This window comes from Struthio camelus, chromosome 1, assembly GCF_040807025.1.
Source record: "Struthio camelus isolate bStrCam1 chromosome 1, bStrCam1.hap1, whole genome shotgun sequence".
In the NCBI taxonomy this organism is placed as follows: Eukaryota; Metazoa; Chordata; class Aves; order Struthioniformes; family Struthionidae; genus Struthio; species Struthio camelus.
Window position 1 is genome coordinate 127,621,675 of NC_090942.1, and position 23,008 is coordinate 127,644,682.

At 39.1% G+C, this 23,008-nt stretch overlaps 1 protein-coding gene across 11 annotated transcripts in view; it reads left to right on the forward strand.

Moving 5' to 3' along the window:
* CASK (calcium/calmodulin dependent serine protein kinase) overlaps positions 1 to 23,008 on the forward strand; it is a 242,401-nt gene that overhangs the window by 78,094 nt on the left and 141,299 nt on the right. For all 11 annotated transcript variants that reach the window (XM_068916232.1, XM_068916242.1, XM_068916252.1 and 8 more), the window contains exon 3: positions 15,198 to 15,303. In XM_068916232.1, coding sequence (XP_068772333.1) covers positions 15,198 to 15,303 — 106 coding nt within the window. The remainder of the gene's footprint in view (positions 1 to 15,197; positions 15,304 to 23,008) is intronic.

A 23,008-nucleotide genomic window follows, 5' to 3' on the forward strand; every position in this document is an offset into this window, starting at 1 on the left:
CACTTGTCTGGAGAGGTTTGTTGCCTGCCAGAGGTTCAAATCAGAAATGTCATGGAAAGACTGCCGAGGCTTGTCCACGCATCTGACTTTTACCCCCCCTGCTGGATGTGGGCACCAGTGATGCCAAGGGCAACCTGGAAACCATCAAACAGGATTTCAGAGCTCTGGGGATGGTGGTCAAGGGCCCGGGGGCCCAGGTTGTTTTCTCCTCAATCCTCCCAGTTAGGATGAAAGATGAAAGAAGGAGTAGACAGATTTTCCAAGTAATCTGCAGTTACAGAGACATGGTGGGATAGCTTGCATGACTGGAACATTGTCACGAATGGCTACATGCTTTTGAGGAGAGACAGGCTAGGAAGGCAAGGTCGTGGAGTTGCCCTTTATATGAGAGAACATCTGGAATGTATGGAGCTCTGCCTCGAGGTGGATGATGGGCAGGTCAAGAGCTTATAGGTAAGGATTAAAGGGCAGACTTGACAAGGGTGACAGTGTTGTGGGTGTTTGCTACAGGCCACCTGATCAGGAGGAGGAAGTAGATGAGGCCTTCTACAGACACCTGGAAGTAGCCTCACAATCACAGGCCCTTAATAAAGTTAACAAGACACATTCCCCATCCCCTGCTTGAAGGAGGGAGTAAATACTAGTTATTGGCCTGACCTTCCTGCCCTTATAAATCTCTTCAACTTGCACTGGTGAAATAAACTGTTCAATGTGCTTTAGGCTGCATTGTCATGTCCTGCGTATTCCAGAGCACTGAAGTGAGCAGAGCAAGACAAGAAATTGAGGCAGGGATGGCTGCACTTACTGCTATAGAGAGGGTATGAGTTATGCACCTGTAACTTTGAAATAAAAGTCAAATCTGAAAATCCATGAGCCATTTATGCAGGTTGTATATTCATCTGTAACAATACTAAAAGCCAGCTCGGGTGTAGCAGAATTTATTAGCTTAAGTGTGCTATATGCAAAACCGCTTCAAGGCACGATGATGGTCTTTTTCAGTCAATATATGAATTAATAAACCCTGATAGACCTGAGCTAGCTCCATGCAAGGTTGCTTGATTCTGGAGGAATTATTTGGCCAGTCAAACATGCTGGCAAGATGACATCTGTGCTGTGAATTATGTGGGCATGTGGAAACACTTTCAGAAACAGCACCAAGAAAACGGAGCTACTACCCTCTAAAGAATCAGTTCTGGACAGAAGTTAAGCTACAGCTTGCAAACTTTGATAGATACAAACAGACTCTGTATGTTTTGCATATCCATGTGCTTTCTAACACATCCTACTGTACCCATGCTGTCTTTTTTTTTTTTTCCCCTCTCATTAGTCACAGTACTCCAGCCTCCATTTATCTGACTCTTTAAATCATCTTGCTGCATTAATCTTGATCCACGAACAATTAATTAGGGAAATAAAATGGCTTCAGAGCACAGTGAAATTCAGAGTTTCTACGGATCAGGTGTTTTGCACACCTAACAGTCAGTTTGGGAAGCCTAGCTGTAATTTCAACATAACTAAAATTTTAAAATACAACAAATAGCGCCATATCATTCTCCCACCATAAGCAGGGAAAAAAGTTAAAAACTCTGAACAAGCTCTTTAAACCATTGAAACTTCAGCATTGAACCTGAACCTAAAACTTTGAACCTTAAAGCTTTCTTGTGATGTGCTTTATTAAATTCAGTTATTTTTCATCTCCTCCTTTTGAAAAGCCATAGAAAATCACAAAACTGGAATCCTTTTAAACACTTTCTTGCCACAAGCAATATTATTTGACTGATGCTCATGCTGCCTTAATAAAAATCACAGGAACAAAAGTGCAATGTGATGCCAACAGTGAATACTAGAATCAAAGAATGACTAAAGCAGACGAAGGCGCATCGCTCATAAAAATTAATTTTGAAGAGTTTCTGCAAAAATAAATTTGCCAAAAGTCTAAGTTACATGCCAAATTAAGCTTCAAAGCAAGTCATAATAGCCTGCGGATTTTAATGGAAAGCATTGAACTGTAACTTGCTGTCAACATTTCCTCCTACAGACTTTCACCATTGCGCTATTTTTTAATTGCAAATTTGCCTTCATATTCCCAAAATATAGATAGTATGCACATATTAAAAATAGCATAAAATCAATACCCTGTTGGTATCAATGAAAACCTGATTCATCATGTCTAGTTTGGAAAGATACTTTGATATACAAATCTATTATCGATGCAGAATATACTTATTCTATAATGCAACTAGTAAGCACAAAAACTTGTAAGAAAACTTATTTCAAAACTTCCACTTTCTAACTTTAAGAGTTCAGAAATCTTTCTCCACTTTTTCTATATATGTATGCCTCATAGTACTCTAATACATTTACAGGATAATCACCTAACATTAAGTTTTAAGACCTTTAGCAACAGCTGATCCTTGAGTTGGACTTAGAAAAATGAGAGCATGAACTATGGGAGCATGAACTTTGACATTGAAATGGAGTATCAGCACAATATCAGATGAAGAGGAAAAAAAAAATTTTTTTTAACTTTCTATAATCTTTGAAGATCTAACAAGTCCTGGAGTTGCAACAGGAACCAACAAGGACCTGCCCAGACATCAGACTTAAAGCCTGGAACAGAGTTCAGTTGTTTTTACAAGCTTTTTCTTGACAGAGAAAAAGAAGGCCAAATACATGAAACACACCATCAGAAAGTCTTCTTGGAAACCTTTCAGATGGATGAAATAAACTACATTGCTCTAATAACCAAAGCAAATCATTCAAACTCAAGACATTTTTGTGAGTTAGCCTTTCTGTAAAAGCCTACAGACTAAATGAGAATCACAGAATCACAGAATGACTGAGGTTGGAAGGGACCTCTGGAGATCATTTCGTCCAACCCCCCTGCTCCAGCAGGGTCACCTAGAGCACACTGCCCATGATTGTGTCCAGACAGCTTTTGATTGCCTCTGAGGAAGGAGACTCCACAGCCTCTCTGGGCCACCTCTTCCGATGCTCTGTCACCCGCACAGTAAATGAGTTTTTCCTCATGTTCAGATGGAACTTCCTGGGTGTCCGTTTGCACCGGTTGCCTCTTGTCCTGTCTCTGGGCACCACGGAGAAGAGTCTGGCCCCATCCTCTCGACACCCTCCCTTCAGATACTCATATGCACTGATCAGATTCCCCCCCTCGGCCTTTTCTTCTCCAGGCTGAACAGTCCCAGCTCTCTCAGCCTTTCCTCACAGGAGAGATGCTCCAGTCCCTTCATCATCTTCGCAGCCCTCCACTGGACTCGCTCCAGGTCTCTCTCGTACCGGGGAGCACAGGCCTGAACACAGCACTCGAGGTGAGGCCTCAGCAGGGCTGAGGAGAGGAGGAGGATCGCCTCCCTCCACCTGCTGGCAGCACTCTGCCTCATGCAGGCCAGAATACCATTGGCCGCCTTGGCCACAAGGGCACATGGCTGGCTCATGGTCACCTTGCTGTCCCCCAGGACTCCCAGGTCCTTCTCCGCAGAGCTGCTTTCCAGCAGGTCAGCCCCCAGCCTGTCCTGGTGGAGGGGGTTGTGCCTCCCTAGGTGCAGGACCCTGCACTTGCCTTTGTTGAACTCCATGAGGTTCCTCTCTGCCCCTCTCTCCAGCCTGTCCAGGTCCATCTCTGAATGGCAGCACAGCCTTCCGGTGTGTCAGCCACTCCTCCCGGTTTTGTATCATCAGCAAACATGCTGAGGGTGCGCTCTGTGCCTTCATCCAGGTCATTGATGAATAAGTTGAACAAGACTGGACCCAGGACTGACCCCTGGGGGACACCGCTAGCCGCAGGCCTCCAACTAGGCTCTGCACCACTGACCACAGCCCTCTGAGCTCGGCCATCCAGCCAGTTCTCAATCCACCTCACTGTCCACTCATCCAACCCTCACTTCCTGAGTTTGCCTGTGAGGATGTGATGGGAGACAGTGTCAAAAGCCTTGCTGAAGTCCAGGGAGACAACATCCACTGCTCTCCCCTCATCTACCCAGCCAGTCGTTCTGTCATAGAAGGCTATCAGGTTGGTCAAGCATGATTTCCCTTTGGTGAATCCATGCTGACTACTCCTGATCACCTTCCTGTCCTCCACGTGCTTAGTGAGGACCTCCAGGAGGAGCTGTTCCCTCACCTTTCCCGGGATGGAGGGGAGGCTGACAGGCCTGGAGTTTCCTGGCTCCTCCTCCTTGCCCTTTTGGAAGACTGGGGTGACATTGGCTTTCTTCCAGTCCTCGGGCACCTCTCCTGATCTCCAGGACCTTTCCAAGATGGTGGAGAGTGGCCTAGCGATAACATCCGCCAGCTCCCTCAGCACTCGTGGGTGCATCCCATCGGGGCCCATGGATTTATGGATGTCAAGTTTGGACAACAGATCTCTAACCTGATCCTCTGTCTTCTCTGTATCCTTTGTTATCAGGGCACCCGCCCCATTCAGCAGCGGGCCCGCGTTTTCCCTAGTCTTCCTTTTGCTCTTGATGTCTTGGAAGAAGCCCTTCTTGTTGTCCTTGACATCCCTTGCCAGATTTAATTCCTAACAGGCCTTGGCCTTCCTCCTCACATCCCTGCATAGTCTGACAGCCTCCCTGTATTCCTCCCAAGTGGCCTGTCCCCTTTGCCACATTCTGTACACTTCCTTCTTCTGCTGGAGTTTTGCCAGGAGTCCCTTGCTCATCCATGCAGGTCTCCTGCCCCCTTTGCTGGACTTCTTGCTAATGGAGATGGCACCTTTTTTGAGCCTGGAGGAGGTGATGCTTGAATATTAACCAGTTCTCTTGGACCCCCCCTTCCTTCTAGGGCCCTACCCCATGGGATTCTTCCAAGAGGATCCCTGAAGAGGCCAAAGTTAGCTCTCCTGAAGTCTGTAGTTCCTGTCTAATATTAGCGAGCAACTGGTTTTGTATTGGCCATGCAAAGCCCAGGAGTTCTAGGCAAAGAAACTTCAATCCAAAAAAAGTAAGTTTTTTTTTGCATGAGGAACATCTTACACAGTGAATTCCCTCTTCTAGGTGACTTTTGGGCACCCTCTTCCTGATGTTAGTGTCCAACAACAGCAATGTAATGACCTATTTAACCTTTTCTAGAATGGGAGTCAGGAACGGTTTATCTTGACTAGTTGAATTTCTTAAGAGGAGTTTTCCTTTGTCTTTCAGATTCCAGACTTTTTTCCTGTAAAATTGAGATTCTGTGCTCATATCAGAAAGTAAATTTCTGTGTCATTGGGTTCAGATAAAAGCTAAGCAAGAGACAAAGACGTTTCAAACAAAAGGAAAACAAATGAAATACAGATTTTGCACAACTTTTAATTTTAGACAACTCTTTTATTTTTACAATTTTTTAATTTTTCAGGGTTAACCTTTCAGGATCATTCTTTTCTTGATAATGTTCTGTTGCCTTTGAGGACAATGTGTTTAATGTAAATCTTATTATTCCCAATAAGAACACATTTAAAGGCCTATCAAGTCTAGTCTTTAGGTAAGTTGATGTGCCTAAGTGAATTTTAGCCAAAATATTTGATATGTCTATACTACTGTATAGTTAACTCTCAAAACAGGAGAGAACACAGTAATTTAAACAGAACTGCTCACAAGTTCTTATTTTTTAAAGTTTTTTGCTGGACTTTGAAGCAATAAATCCAGCTTTCTGGTATAGTTTTCTTGATTAAACAAAGAACTTCTGGCTTACAGCAACAAACTCTGTTTACATATATCATGGTCTTGTAACAAAATTATCAATGTGTGTAATATATCAATGTATAGTGATCAGTATCGATGTTTAGTCATTGGCTTTGAATGATTCCTAAAGTGTACCAGAGAGAATGTTCTTCCACAGAATCTTGACAAAAGGACAAAAGGATACTTAACTGTGGATATATGTTAATTATTTTGGGGTGGAATTTTTTGTTTTGAGGTTGGAATTCTAGTCCTCATTAATCAGATCAATAGTTTAAAACTGACCAAACATAAAGCTCTCTGCACCTAAGTAAATGCCTTATATATTCAATTGCTGACTACATATCAGATCAAAGTATGAACTGTGTTGCCACCTAGTGAGAAATATGGAGGCACACATGCTGACTTTGAGTTGCATTAACTTCGCAAGTTGTGGAGATGAAGAGAAATGGGACTTGGTTTATAGGTTCATTTTTCAATTTGAATTTCAGTTCAAAGTAGAAAAGCATAAAACTATCCCAAGTTTGCATAGCCTGATAATTCTGGAAAACTAGTGTTTTAAGTTTTCTGATTTCTTTAGGAGGAAGACAATGATGTTATAGGAGACTATAATTTGACAAATTGTCAGATGCTTTAATCTAGTGCTGCTGTTGAGACGAGCAGTACTGCTGTCATCTGGCCATTTGTTCCTATTGCTGTGCTCTCATCCCTGCTGTGCATGTTTGCGTTCGTGCAGGTATCCAACTTTTAGTGAATTAGTCTAACTGAAAACTATCTCTGAGGGGAAGGAAAAAAGACTGTTCACAGGGGTCAGTTCCCTGTGCCTCTTTACTGTGCAGTTACACGAACAGTTGCACTAGCATGGAGTGAGAGATGGTGCAGGAGAATGAGTCGGTCGGAAGGGAACAACTGCTGCTTTTAATGAGGCTGCTAGTTTAAAGTGTTTGTCAGTTTGTTTTGCTTATAATCAAAACTACCTTTCAGTCATTTCACTGAAAGCCACCATGCTGACTTTTTAGGGCTGAGCATTTTGCCAGTTCAGTGCTCTTGCCAGCATTCTTCTACCAGGCATTCACTTTGAATCTAGTTGCCTTTTTTTTTTCTTTAATGAAAGCCACAAAATAAAGAAGGGTTCACTACATGTTCTAACAAATCAGCTGCTGATTCCACTTACCTCGATTAAAAAAAAAATCATTGAATTGCAAACTTTTTTGAATTGTGGCCTGTAGCAATAACAGTGTGGTAGCTGGGAAGGTTTTGGGTGTCAGACTACTATGCAGTGCTGCATAGTAGAGGAGAACATGGTATTTAATATAATATGGGTATCACTTCGGAACCCTCTTTCATAACATGATACATCATAGTTTGCAAGCCAGTGGCTGTTTCTAATTTCCTTTCATTAGTTGTTGAAGACAGAGCAAAGATGGAAGGAAAAGAAAGGGCTTGAGATTTTACAGCAGAGGTTCCTGAACTTTGTCAACAACCCCATTTCTGTTTGGACATCCAAACTTCTGATTGAGGCATCCTGCTTTGTTCCTTCTGAATTAATTTATTGAGTTTATGATTCTAAACCTGATCTTCATTTCCCTACTTGAGGTTGTGACACTTTTGAAACTACTGCTTTGCAGCAGGAAACAGAGCCATTAGCCTTGTTTTGCCCTACAGACTGTGCACTTAAAAAAAATGTCAGAAAGTCTTGTTTTTGCTTTTCTGCGCTTCCCCTCTTCTTCCCCTCTCCACCTACCTCACTGACCTGCTATTGGGTATAAACTGAGAGTAAAGAAAACGTATAAAGCTTTAGAGGAGGGATAGCCCATAGGCTTATCTAATCTTTTTTCCAGAGTGGGAAATGTTAGATTTGATTTTTTTTTTCCGTTGTAGTGGATGTTTTTTAAAAAGTTGCTAAGAATGATTAATTGAAATGAAAACAATTTTGATTATCTGTGATAGGCAGCTGTTAATATTCCTTCAGACATTCTAAAACACTTTCTTATTAGTCCAAGACAGTTCATTATCTGAAATAACCTCTCTTATCTATGGAAGCATTGCTTATTTGTATTCCAATAAAAAGGAGGAAACAAGAGGGCTTTCATGGACACTTACCAGGTCTGTCAATTTATCTGGTCCTAGAGAAGGCTGGTGATGCATCAGAAATCATGAGAAGATAGTGGGGTGGGGTTTTTTTTGGAACAATCAGCATTGTTTAGGTTTTTTGTTCTTCCATCGTTGAGTAGGTGTGAACTGGGGAATGAAAGTTGCTTTTCAAGTATCCAAGACACCCAGGTCCAGATAAAAAGCCATTAATTTGTTTTTTGTCCAAACACCGACCGAAAAAGAATAGGGAGCATAGAAGAGGAAAGTTATTCATGATTCGGAGAGCAATCTGTTAATTGTCTGATGCCATGAAATGGATTTCCAACTTTGGTATCTCCAACTGGGAGATACTGAAAGGTTTCTGTATGGGAACCCAGAAATGGAATCTTATTGCTAAATGTTAGCTGTAATCACATTTTACTTTTCTGTTTACTTCTCATCTTCTTGTTGCCACAGTAGCTGTTAGAGAATGATACTGGAGATAATAGTCTCACAGACATTGTCAATCTAATTGTTGATTGTCTGCTTTTTATCAAGTGCTATTCATGAGCTATGTGCATTTGTTTCTGATATTTGCTTTAAGCATGTTTGCTAAGGTATAGATTGAGTATAAAATGTAAGATTTGGAGATAATGGAAGCACTTTGCAGTGAAAGGTGTGTACATGTGCTGTAGTTTTGCAACATAATAAGTTGCTCTAACTGCTGGTTTTCATGATCTTATTTGCTTCCTCCTTCCGTATTCCTGTCCTCTGTCTTATGCCAGCTTCTATACTTGAGAAGCCTTACTGAGCCATTTCACATGCTAAGACCAAGCCACAGAGGAAAAAAAAGTTATTATTATTTTTTACTGAGTTAACATACTAAAATGTTTTTTTGTGTGGTGTGACAAGCTCTACACTGCCACACAATGGAACAGAGGGCAAGAATGTGCGTGGGACAGAGAGACAAGGAGATCGCTGTTAAATCACTTGGCTGCAGAGGAACCTTTAGCCACCCCAGAGTGTGGGAGGGAGGCAGGAAAGCCTTTACTACTTGTTGAGGCAAGGAATTGTTAATGGGTCAGATTCATCTGTGTGGTGAGAAGTCTGTCACATATCCCGTGGAGGAAGGCAGTGGTGTTTTAATTAAGAAAAATGAGAAGACTCTCATGGGAAATAAATAAATAAATAGATGTTTGGGGGAGAAATATCACTGTAGTTCTGTAAAACAGGGATTTCCTTTCCAGTGTCAATATAAGATGTTCCCACCTCCAGCTGCTTCTTCTGGTTATGGTGTATTGGTTGTGTTGACTGCTTCTGTGACCTACTTACTGTTTTATCACAGTAATAAAGCCTAAGAATAATTCTTGTAGAGGAGTGGGAGTAAGCAAACAGAGGTGGGGAGAACAAAGCTTTTTAAGCTACTATTGCCATGGAAGTTCCCCTGTCTTTGGGCCTGTGGCTTCAGGTATGAAGGTGATTGGTAAAACTAGGGTTTGCTGTTGGGCTGGATGTAGAGATTGTCATGTGTTCTTATTAGGTGTTGTCATGAGGCAGAGGTATACAGCAGTGTGCTCAGCTTGAAGGGAGTCAGTTTTTTCTGAAGCACGGTGTTTAGTGCAGTGTAGCTGCTAGAAAGCAGTGCAGACCAGTAACAATGGATTTTATAGAGTGAAACAGTTGATGCTAAGGTGCCAGCGTCGGCATTATACATGTTTTGGGAGGGTCGTTTGGAACTAGCAGTAGTGTGATCTTGCTACCTGAATGCCTGTTCATGGCTGGAGTGTCAGATATGCTTCTGCAGCACATCCTCCAGTTTAGTTTTATCTGAAAGGATTACAGTTCATGTGGTCAACAACCCCTCCATGATGTGAACTAAAGGATGGTAGGTGGGAGTGACTGGGAGCCTCAAAAGTACACTCTTGACCAGAAATAAAACACTAATGTAAATAACTTACTGTTAACCAGCCTACAAGCCATGGTATTGCACTCTGCAGTTCATAACCACCGTGAGGGTGAGGGTGACAGAGCATTGGAACAGGTTGCCCAGAGAGGTAGTGGAGTCTCCTTCGCTGGAGATATTCAAAACCCGTCTGGATGTGATCCTGGGCAATATGCTCTAGGTGACCCTGCTTGAGCAGGAAGGTTGGACTAGATGATCTCCAGAGGTCCCTTCCAACCTAAACGATTCTGTGATTCTGTGAGATTTGAAATCTGAATGGGAGTAAGCCATTGATTACTGTTAATTACTAGATTTTGATAGATGCTTAAGACAGGAATGATTTCTCTGATAAGACAAAAAAGGTATATTGATTTCCTTTTAAAACTTAGTACTGCCACTTCTATTTAAACTATGTATAGTCATACGCTGTACAAAATATAGAAGCGTTTTAAGCAGTTTATTACTGATGCAGATATTTCTTTTCAAAATACTGTCATACCCAAATTGTGGATAGAGAACTAAACTTTTGACTGACTAAACTTGGAAAATCAGGATAATGTATATCAAAAAAAAGATATTTCCCTCTCTTCCATCTTGCGAAGAAACTTGATGCTATCCTTCCCAAAAAAAGATGTAGCTCCTGCAGTCTATGCTTATGTCACTTTTAAGATTATTGTGTTTATATCCTCAAAGATGTTAAAACAGTGCAACAGTTCAGGCTGCTAGAGAGCATCTACTGCTTCCTATGCTGCAGGATACTGCGAGCATACCTTCAAAGTGTGTTCAATATGTTTGATATGATGTTTTACAAACTTGGATATCAGATTTTGAAAGGAAATAAGGTATTTACCAGAATTGCCAGAGATTCTTAATATAATGGGTAGTTAACTCGCGTGGAAATTTTTAAAGTGATGCTTATGTTTCACATTTTCTGTCAGATTAACCTATATTTTTTCACTGTTATTTAGAGCAGTTACCTTTTTTAATGCTTCCAGTGACTCTATTTTGGGTGTCCAAACGCATAGCTACATTTTCACTGAGCATGTTTAACATCACTGGGAATTCCCTTTTCCATCTTAGATTTTTTGCATTCATCAGACTTTTCATTTCAGAGAAGTCTGAACCCTCATTCCATTTAACAGTTTCAATGGCCCTCTTGAAATATTTAGTAGTTTATAAAATGGAAACTTAAACATGTTTATTTCCAGCTGCTTAAAACCAAAGTTTTATAAACAAACTGAAATTCTAGAGGCTTTACTGGTAAAGTTAGAGTAATGCGATGGCTTTTAAATGTTTTTTGAATTGTGATGTAAAGTATCAGACTGTGTGCTAGGTTAGCTAAATGAAGCACATCTTGCTGCTAATTTCTGATAGTGTAAGATTGAATCTCATGCAGCTGGCAGAGAAACTGTTAAAGCTTATGCTTTCCATCATCTCGTTATTGCCGCTATTAATGTTTAATTTTAAAATAAGTGCTGACGAGGCATAAAGAGTGGTCTAGGATGTCATTTCTTCAGCAGTATCAAAAAAAAGGAAAATGAATATATAAAGTGTTTTGAAAGGGATTCAAATTAAAAGTAAAGTAGTTCAGCATTTAAAAGAGGACAGTTTGTTTTAAATTCTAGGATCTCATATTGCCTTAGTGTATGTTCTTTTAGATCAATATTGTTGACAGGTTAAGGAGACTGTTTTAAATGCAAGTTACGTAATCATTTACGTCACCTCTTGCTCCTTAAGGATGACTTAATCCTTCAGCAGATTCTAGATGTGTCCTGACCCTCTTTTAGGTGTTTGGAGTATGAAAGGCAAGTTTTGATATGGAATGGGCTACAACACATGTCTAAAATATTCAGCAGAACTTTAGAAAACTTAACGGGAGGTGGAAGATAGTTCATGCAATATCATGTTCAGGATGATAAGTTAAAATAAGAGGGTGGCCCACAAGGTAATAATGGGAATTTTCTAGGGAATCTATAGTCACATGCTTGCAGCCAAACATCTGCTAGGTTGTTTGTTCCATTCAGAACTGAAGCAATATCTTTGAGGCACTTGGGATTTTAATTACCCCTTCAGGAACATGTGAAGTTGAAGTTTAACTAAATCTAGGTAAAGGTTTTATTCCATTTACTCTTGTGTTAGATGGTGTTTTTTAAAGTGAAAACAATGAAATATATGTGCTACCTCTGCCTTTCCTCACCCCTGCTACTGCCCTTTCACTTCCTACCATTTTTAAACATTTTTGACTTTTGGATCAGAGTCCAAATGGACCTCAGAATTCATCATCTCATTTCTGGCTTGTGGCTTTCTGTGAATCAATGGGGTATGTATTTATCTCTTTATAGCTTTCCTTCCATTTTCCTTAATGGGTCCACTCTTAAACAAGTCCCTGCTATTGTGAAAATGCAGCTTTTTTCTGCTCTTTGTCCCAAACCCTCATAGTCTTATTAAAGCCTTACTCTGTGACTTTTGTTCATTTGCTTTCCTGCTCAGACATTTTATTTACCTAATAAGTATTCTATAAGTACAAAAATGATCTAATCTTTCCTATATAACCTGTTACTAGCAGGAAATAATTATTTTATTTTCCACATTTTTCTGCTTTATCTGATCCCTTTAATTGGGGGGGGGGGGCACGACCCTCTCAAAGAAGGACAAGATGCAGCAGGCACAAATTGAAACAGAGGAAACTCCCACCTGAGCAACATAAAACTCTTACTGTGAGGTTGATTGAACACTGGAGCAGGCTTCCCAGAGGGGTGTTGGAGATGCTCAGAACCTGACAGGACACAATCCTAGGCAATATGCTCTAAGCGACCCTGCTGGAGCAGGAAGGTTGAACCAGATGATCTCCAGACATCCCTTCCAGCCCCAACTATTCTGTGATTTTGTCATTTTTCTGCTTTCCATTTCTCATTCCTCCGTTGATGATGTTCAATCAATGAGCAATTGTTTAACTCATGAAATATTACAGAAGGAAACGAAGTAAATCACAAAACATGGTAGTTTCTCCCTCCTAATTCTCACTCCCTTCAAAATATAAATAAACACCAGGAGAAATAAATCAAATTAGCAGGCAAAAAAAAAAAAAAACTATTCTGAGCAGAATTTTTACCTGTAAATGAAACTGAACTTCTATGAAGCTTCCTATTGGCTTTTCACTCTGCTTTCTGTATAAAATAAGTATTGGATACATTGGTGAGGTATGGTAACATAAAATCCTTAGACAGTAAGAGGCAAAATAAAGGTGCTATATTTCCTAGAGATCATATTTATTCACAGAATCACATAGTTTTCTGGTCTCTTAAAGCATCTGTCAACAGTGGTTACCTGTGATCCTATTTAGGAAAGACTGGACGTATACTTCAGTGAAACTGGAGCACCGTGCAGCTTAAAAAAGGGATGATAATCATTGAGTGTTGGATCAGTGCCTCAGCATGATGGAAGGGGATGTTACGATAGGAAATTAGTAGTTCCTGTGCATGAAGGAAAACTTATGTGGGTATTTTCAGTAGTGAAAGACATACTGCAGATTTCTTTTTTAATAGAAATTCATCTCTGTATAAAGACTACATGTTACATGGATTTCTTCACATTTCTTCTGCATCAGCAGAAGACAGTTACTTGCTTCTTTTTACTGCTCTGTTTGCGCTTCTTAAGATGGTGTTACATAACGGTCTTTAAGGAATTGCTGTACTCATTTTGCTTTTAGGTTAGATTTGCAAGGATGTGAGGGAGAAAACATACTGTAAGTGTAATATGAAAGTTCTGTGAAGTAAAATTGCCATTTAGGTATCTAAAAATAATTCTTTTCTTGAATTAAAATGCAATTATTTCAAAATTCTGCACATTTCTTCTGAGCTTCTAAAACGACTAGTTTCTAAAATGGAAGTAATTGTATTCAGATGGCTTTCGAACATCTCCGAGGAGGGAGACTCCACAGCCTCTCTGGGCCACCTCTTCCGATGCTCTGTCACCCGCACAGTAAATGAGTTTTTCCTCATGTTCAGATGGAACTTCCTGGGTGTCCGTTTGCACCGGTTGCCTCTTGTCCTGTCTCTGGGCACCATGGAGAAGAGTCTGGCCCCATCCTCTCGACACCCTCCCTTCAGATACTCATATGCACTGATCAGATTCCCCCCTCGGCCTTTTCTTCTCCAGGCTGAACAGTCCCAGCTCTCTCAGCCTTTCCTCACAGGAGAGATGCTCCAGTCCCTTCATCATCTTCGCAGCCCTCCACTGGACTCGCTCCAGGTCTCTCTCGTACCGGGGAGCACAGGCCTGAACACAGCACTCGAGGTGAGGCCTCAGCAGGGCTGAGGAGAGGAGGAGGATCGCCTCCCTCCACCTGCTGGCAGCACTCTGCCTCATGCAGGCCAGAATACCATTGGCCGCCTTGGCCACAAGGGCACATGGCTGGCTCATGGTCACCTTGCTGTCCCCCAGGACTCCCAGGTCCTTCTCCGCAGAGCTGCTTTCCAGCAGGTCAGCCCCCAGCCTGTCCTGGTGGAGGGGGTTGTGCCTCCCTAGGTGCAGGACCCTGCACTTGCCTTTGTTGAACTCCATGAGGTTCCTCTCTGCCCCTCTCTCCAGCCTGTCCAGGTCCATCTCTGAATGGCAGCACAGCCTTCCGGTGTGTCAGCCACTCCTCCCGGTTTTGTATCATCAGCAAACATGCTGAGGGTGCGCTCTGTGCCTTCATCCAGGTCATTGATGAATAAGTTGAACAAGACTGGACCCAGGACTGACCCCTGGGGGACACCGCTAGCCACAGGCCTCCAACTAAAAAAAATTGAGTATGGCTGGGGGGTTGTTGTTGCTGTTGTTTTAACATAAGAAAAAACTTTTTTAAAAAAAAAAAAAACTAAGAGGATGGTCAAACGCTTGAGTGGATTGGCCAGCCTTTTTTATGGAGCCTCCATCCTTGGAGACGTTTGGACATAGTCCTATACAACCTGCTCTAGTTGACCCTGCTTGAGCAGGGCGTTGGACTAGAGACTTTCAGAGGTGCCTTCCCGCCCGAGGTGTTCTGTGATTCTGTATGTGCTGGTTTTAATAGTGCTTACTGTAATGGGGTGAAAGGCTGAATCTCTTGTATTTAGGGTGAATTTTACAGTGATGTGGAATATTTAGTGTGAAAATCTTGATGTGTTCTACGTATGTACATTAAAGGAACTTATTACCATACAGCTCTCCAGGTTGTGACCCAGAAGGCTTTTTATTAACAGGTCAAATCATGAAAGCATATTAAGTTTTGTGTTTTTACATTTGCAGATTTATATAGGTTGTTTAATTTAATTCAAACTTAAATTCAGAAGGAGAACAATTAAATATCATCCTGTTAGTGTTAGAAAGATTAAAGAATATTTTAGAAATGTCGTATGAGTGTCTCTTTCCAAAAATTGTATTCTAATTGTTTTATTTTCTGTTTCTTCTTTTAGGTTTATTTCTATTTTTTGTGTATTCAACAGCTTGAATGTATAGCTAATGTACTACTTCCTTATCTCCCACAGATCTGAAGAGGGAAGCCAGTATTTGTCACATGCTGAAGCATCCTCATATTGTTGAATTGTTGGAGACATACAGCTCAGATGGAATGCTTTATATGGTTTTTGAGTTGTAAGTTTCTCTCTTTTGATTTTTATCTTTTTGTTGTCATTTAGTAAGTAAAACCCTTAAAGTATGTCTGCTTCCACCTGCTTGTTTTGTAGCTCAAAAGTCTTAGGTGGTATGAGCATTTATTTTTGGAATGTACAGGTTGGTACATACTAAAAAGCTATTGCAGTGGCTTAGTGACTAACATTATGGTGCTTCTTAACAGCATGCTTTTTAAGGGCAACTCTACTGTTTGGTGGCTGCCGTGTCTCTAATACAGTACCTTAAAGCAAGAGTTAAAAATCTCTTTGCTGGTAGCCATCATCTTTGGATTACTGATGGTGTACTGTTGCAGTTGTAAGGTTTTGTTTGGCTGGTTCTTACCAAGAATTGTTTGTTGAATACTTTTCCTTTACTACATAAGAAAGTAAAGTATTCTAGTATTCTGATAAATCATTATACCCATTTACTTCATGTGAAAGAGATGCAGTTGTTCAAAAAATACGTATTCAAAGCTTTAAGGCAAAAATTTTATAATGATTGACATACGGAAGGATGAACAAAACATGACTTTTCAGCAATGTACAGCTATTTTTACTTGAAAATGAGAAACAAAAAAAGGTATGGCAGCCCCCAAAGCTCCACGTTCCTCCTATGAGGGAAAATTACTAGTCTTCCTTGAGTTAAGCTTTAGCTAACTGGGAAGAATGAAAACAGGCATGCGGAGTGCTAATTTGTGCCTTTTCTGTTGGTCTTTCAAAGTTTATGACTTCCCATCTTCCCTTTAAACACTAGTTTTCCTGTGTGTACCACAGAGGAGATAATTGTTCAGTCAGCTGGAAAAATACTGTAAATACGTTTGCAACAAAAGTAATGCTTTTGTTTGTTCTTTCTTTGAATTTTTCCATGTTCAGTCTTCTTTCTCTTTTTTGCATCTACCAGCTCTTGTTTTGCTATTCTCCTGTACATATTCATGGTGTGTCTGGGCATATGTGTTTATACACCTTTAATTTCCCTCATCTTCCTGCCTTTGGATTTCTGATGCATTTGGCCTGCTGATGCTGGAGCAAGCCACATCATGTCAGTATAGTAGGTTGAATTGGCACCTCCACCAGTATCAAGAATTTGACTTCAGACAAGTACTTAGAAAATAATTTTCACATATTAGTTTTACTGCTGAGGTAGAGAGTTAAGTGGTGACAGCAGAGAGATGTAATGTAAAAAGTTGTTGCGTGAAACTTTTCTGGGTTTTTTGTTTGCTTTGTTTTGTTTTTAGGTAAGTTTATAAAATTATGTGAAATAATTTGTTTTATGCTTTCCTTTCTGTAAGTTTCAATTCAGTACTGAGAGGATAGTGTTTTGATTTATTCTGTAAATCCCAAAGCGAGGACCAAGGGACTTTAATTATCCTATTATGAAATAATTATATATACCTTAGGGAGACATACAGTGATAATTAACAAGATTTTGAAATGCAAAGAAAAGGTTTTACCTCTACTTTTTACCATGGTGGTAGCTCAGAAATATGAGACACAAGCTGTAATCATTTTTTAATTACAAGCTTATTATGATTTATATTGTTATACATAAAAAGTAAGTCTGAACAATTAGGGTTACAACACAAATATTGTAGCTGACAGGCCACATGAAAGAAGAAACTAAGAGGCTAAATTACGTGAAGGATAATAATTTTTCAATGTCCAGCATGTGCCTTGTCTGACCTGCATGCTACTTTGCAAGCAAAACCCTTCCATTGCACATTTTGAGAACAGTCGTTCCTACAGTGTCATTTTTCTATCACTGTTCTTTACAAATGATTGATGCAAAATGTGTGATGCTGGAGGGGATGCTTTGGTAAAGTGATTTAACAGAAGACTGCCACTTGCTGTGAAGTAAGGCTGAGTAGTCAGGTCTGTGGCTAGGTTAGTGGCATAATGTTTAAACATGACTGTTGTAAGAAACTTGCAGTTTAGCAGAGAAGCATCTATGCATACTTACATAATTTATTTTCCCTCATGTTGCTTTCTGTTTTTATTGTTATTATCATAAACCTAACTGTTTTGCAACTAAGTTTTGTGTACAGTAATAAATATATTTTAATAGGGGCTAGTTATTCTGAAAAGACACAAAGGGGGAAGACGACGCAGATCTGCAGAGATGTATGCCCAGCTGCTGATGGAAAGCCTATTTGTGGACTGGCAGCTGCTTTGCATGAGAGCTAATTCAGGACCAGTATGTAAAAGTACTGTGTCACACACAATAACCGAGCTTAAAACTTGGTGTCATCAGTTGCACATAATAATTCATTACTTCTTATGTGTTAGGAGCTGCAAGTACGCATCATATAACCTAAATATCAGCATAGTTTATGTACTGACTTCACTGCCCATTACTGTTTTATAAGCTGTGAGCTACACAGAGCAGCTGCTAAAATGACCCTGAATATCTTGCCAAATCTATTGTTCCAAAAAGGTACAGGTTTAAATAAGCAAATGCACTGTATGTCTAATAACAATGCAAGATTGTACTGCTCAGGAAAACTATAATTATGCCCAATTTCAAAGGTTTCCATTAAAATTACTAAAAAAAAAAAAAATCAAGTCACAAGCTTAACACCAAAAAAAGTTTTAACAGGGCAATGAACTCTTTTTTTCCAGTGATAGAGGAGATTACTTGGAGGCTCCTGAGAGGCCATACAGATAGGGCCAGCTGCAGGCTTTATCATACAGTCTCAGTTACTTTCTTGTTCTGTGGTGTTAATTTGCTGACAGCTGTATATCAAGTGATCTATGATTAGTCTTAAGTGACCTTTTACTGAATGCAAGTGTTTTACCAAATACAAGTGTGTAGTTAGCTTGAGTGCCTCAAGTATATTTTACAGCATCAAAATACATGAAAACAACCTTTTTAAAGAATTTACCTTGTATAGAACAAACCAGGGTAGAACTGCTGTGCTGTTGAAAAATTCCATTTATGAAATGTGGAAAAAAATGTGCTTTATTCATATTTGTTTAGTGATGTGCTATTCTAGACAATACTGTCGCTGTCACATGATAATGTTTGCTATGTAGCTTGTACATATAGTAGGGAAAGCACTGGTTTTACATAGAATGCTGTTTTGTATATAACTACTGCTTTTGCTTTTACAGTCTCTTACTCCTTTTTGTCTAAGGACCGTTGGTCTTTATCAATGAGAGCACTTTGATAAGGGTCACTTATTTAACAGTGTTTGTATAACAAAGCAGCCATTACATTTGAAGCATCTGAAAACCGCTTTTTAGACTTAGAGTACCTTATATGCAGTTTATCCTCAGCATAATCAAAGTGCATGGACTGACAATGCTGAAGAGCTCAGATACACGAGTAATGAGTAAACTGCAAATACCTTATTCATTCACAGAGTATTCTCTCACTACTTTACTGAAGTGGTGCTAGTTTTCTTAGTGCATTATAAGAGGGATTTGTATCTGGGGACATTAGATGGATTGATCTTATTTAGATTTTAGCAGGTAGACTGTATATGTAGTTATATAGTTGTACATACATATCTTTCTAATTTAATCTAGCTAACAAATGTTAAAATACTTTAGTTTTATAAAAGTAGTAATTTAAAACGGTTGCTGTTACTTAGGTTTATGATGGACATAAGCTGATGAGCATTTAAATGACAGCTCATACATTCAATCATGCTGCTTGGTTCAAGTGTTAAGAAAAAAAAGAAGAAAGAAGAAATGCTGCTGCATACAGTACTGTGCAGTAGCAGAGCTTCTTAGTTTATGGTGTGGAAACTTGCTTTTCTTCATCATTTCACTTCATTATGTTGGGACTTCAGTTAAAATTTTATTTTGAAATGCAATGTCATGTGGAATCCTACATCTTTTATGTGGCTTCACTAACTTTCTGCTCATATGATTTTATTAAGTTTTAAGTTGACTGTTAAAAGTAAAATCTAAAACTAAATTCTGCATTTTTTTCTGCACCAAAACAGGTTGCTGTGATTACTGAGAGCAAGTTTCAGAGGCTTCTAGATTTCACATTTGGGCCAGAGTTTCAAAATATCCAGTCCAAGGGAAGACTTTCAAATCAATTTTGAAAAGTTTACAATTCACTTAGAGAAGTCATTAAGTTAGAGATTCTGTCTGTCCTACCTTTAGATGTTTAAAAATTATAGACCTCTAAATCTGAGGCACCTCTAAATGTGCTGGTTTTTTCTATGGACTGAAACAAAGTCTGAAATTGCTAACTCTACTTTTAAGTGCTCTAAGGCAAACAAATTCCACCAAACTATCAAGTAACCTGAGCTGAACTCTCTGACATAATGACAGATATTTTTGACATGAAAAAACTCGTCTTTACATTGGGTTTATGTGGGGAATTTTTGTTTGATTTTCAGTGTGTTACATATATCCAGTGCATTGTAGCCTGATTTCCTATGGAAACAAAGTTTAGCAATTATTTGGTTTAGGTGTGTCTTTCTCTTTTGTCCTCTGATTGGCTTTGAACTTTTTACTGATTGAAGTGTTAGGCAGCTTACAGATAACTTAAGTTTATGGAAAAGAGATATCAGGTTTTCTTCTCAAGTTTAATAGCTTTAATTTAATAGCTGTTTAGCTGTCTTTAATAGCTGTTGATTCCATCCATCTGATGGACAGAATTCATAGGCAAACAGACTTCATTAGTTTTGATGCTTAAAGAACAATGTTGGGATAATTTCTTGTTGACAAGGCAGTTTAAGACTTGCAAATCAGAGGATTTTTATCTTGAATGACATCTTGGCTGTATTCTAATAAGTAGCAACATTTGGCAGAGAAACTGAGAATTCAGGGCACAAGACACTGATGGATTGAAATTTCAGCATTAATTGTAACTCTGCTTTTCACAAGCCATGGATTTGTTTTCTTAATTTCAAAGTTACATTTTTTCCTTAGCAAAAGTTCAGAAAATCCGCTTTTAAATAAAATTCATGTATAGGAGCTAATCTAATATGTTGATTCCTATACTTGTATTTTTGAGAAATTATATAAACATGAGCTAATTCACAAATCATCACTGTAAAGTGAATATATTTATACAGCTTCATGATACTCGCTGATATAGGGAGATTTTCTAAGGTTTCACGTTAGATCAGAGTCTATGTTAAAGATTTCAGATAAGGTACAGTAATTCTTTTATATTACCACAAAAGCAGTGTTCTTAAGGAAGCATATGTTTTTTACTTTGCAACTGTTTAATAAGGTTGGACCATTGGTATGAAAGCAGTAGCAGGAAGTTGTTTCCAAGCATATCCACTCAAAATTACTTTTGTCCTAAGCTCATCTTCTAAACTGTAACTTTTGAATTATTCAGAGATCGTGTATTATTCAGAGAGGTTTGTTCATTACTTGTTACTCTAAATGGAATGAATTAGTTTATGAAGAGCACCAAAATTCATCTCTTGGCTGACAACAAAATTCTAAAGATGTCTCAATTTTAAAGTGTTGAAAGGATGCCTTCAAACCAGCAGCTGCAGGGAGAAACTCAGGAATATCTTTTAATTGTCTGGAATGAGCTAAGCAGTGGATGCATGGACAATACATAGGAAACAAGAGTTCTGTTCTTTTTTTAATGTTAATTTTCAGAGAATGCTATAGGACTCCAAGAAAAGCTGAATATATCTTTGACGTGCTGTGCACCTCTGGCAGTTCATTCATAGTAAATGAAGATGGCAAGTATATAGAAACAAGTTTCAAACTGAAGGGGAAAAAAGCCATTGTGTACAGATTTTTAGCATAAATGATCCAAAATTTGGTAAATGCAGTTACTAGCAATGTGTCGAGTCTTTTTTTTTTTTAAAGCAAAAAGCAGTCCTTCTCAAACTTTATGATTTTTTATGAAATTGAATTTAGTAGTAGGCTACATTAGCTCATGTGCAAATTCAGTGCTATCATACCCCAGTATTAAAAATGTAGAACTCCTCTGCACTATACATACTATTCTTCAGAGTGATTATTAGCCCCAGGTATTCAGGTTTCTACATTCAATATAACTCAGGAGTAAACTTGTAGGATGCTGTAAATTTTCATCAGGTTTGTGCAGAATAGCACTCATCAGAGCAGTAAAAACTTGTTTCCAGAGAGCTGAGACCTAAGCACAGTTCTCTTGCTAAAAATGTGGGAAGATCAGTAATAGGATGTGGTAAATTGAGGGATGTAGTTGGTACTCATATTCAAAATAATTCAAATGTAGCTTTGTTCTATGAAGAAGTCTTTTACTCTTCAGAGCCGCTTTAGATGGCACTTTCAGCATGAGCACCCTAAATTATCTGAGTCAGTTTATCCAGCTTCCATGAGTGCCCTCTACTGGTATCAGCTGATTTATGCGCTGAGATTGAATGCTGTTAGCTTAACCATTTAACCAACTTTCTTATTGCATCATTAGCATATGTCCTCATTACATGTGCAGTTGTGCGTGTGTTTATGTGCATGTATGTATATAAATAAATAAATAAAATGTATGTGCTTATTTTAGTGGATTTTAACTTAGATCAGTTTCTTTATTTTTACACTTTTCACATGCCTGGTGCTGATAAGTCTTAAGAGGACTAGAAACTTCTTGAATTTGCATTTTGTCAGTATCTCAAAACTTTCATGTTCTTGCATCACATAAGCCTTTTAGTTGCTGCAAAAAAGGTCTTTTTACTCAGTAGTATCATCAGGTCATGATACTACTGAGTTTTTAGTCTATAAATGCACTGAATATTCTGGGGTTTCTTGTAGGTCTGACTCTTGCTCTTTGCAGCCTCAGTTGGAAGAAAAGTTTCGTAAGATTCTCCGACTAAATTCAGCGTTGTACCTGGTTCTGTTGCAGCTATACAGTTCAATGTATAGCGTAGTGTAGTATACCTCTGTCTATGTGAGGTTTAGCTGTATATATGGGTAGCTCTCTGAAGTTGACCAAGGCAGAAAAACTACTAGAATAAACTATGGCAGAATATATTGATGCAATGATGCCCCTCCATTGTTTTATAATATAGGTTCACAGTTTGTAGGGTTTGTTGTATCTGAAGATGGTACCAGATGCTCAGATAACTGGCCTGGAGAAATTTACCCGCTGCTTAAATAAATGTGGATTTTGTTTGGTCACCAATCTTTTATAGTTGTCAGTATTCTGTCCCTGTGATAATAGATTTCTCCAGTTTAGTTCCTCTCTCTTTAAGCAGAAGTTTTGCATTGAAGGTGCATAGCACGAAGGAAAAGTGGTTGTATGTTGAGGTTCTTGGTAGCATACAAAAATGCTTCTATGCAGCAATACATGAATTTATGATCTTACTATATAAAATACTGCCTGCTTTGATACAATGTCTCTAATTTTCTGTGAAAGTAATACTTCAGATGGATTCTAGTAGCAGTAACCATGTAGTAAGGTACCAGTAAGATAAACTGGTAGTAAGAAAAATTACTTGGAGGACATCTGAGGGTTCCTGTACTTGGTGACCTACTTTTTCCTTGTGTTCTTAGACCCTGATAATGTTGGCTTTCTAGATGTCCAGTGAAGTCTGTTTTTTTCCTTGCGTCTTTGGTAGAGAGGAAAAAGAAAAAGGGTCAAGACTGAAACTGACAGAAGTTATAATTAACATTCTTGCAAGTGCCTTGTTTAGTATGAATTATAATATGCTGCCTTGTTAAGTATGAATTGTACCGTGCAATTTTGTTGTGTTAACTCCTGTAGCTCTTTCCTTGCCCCATCAAGC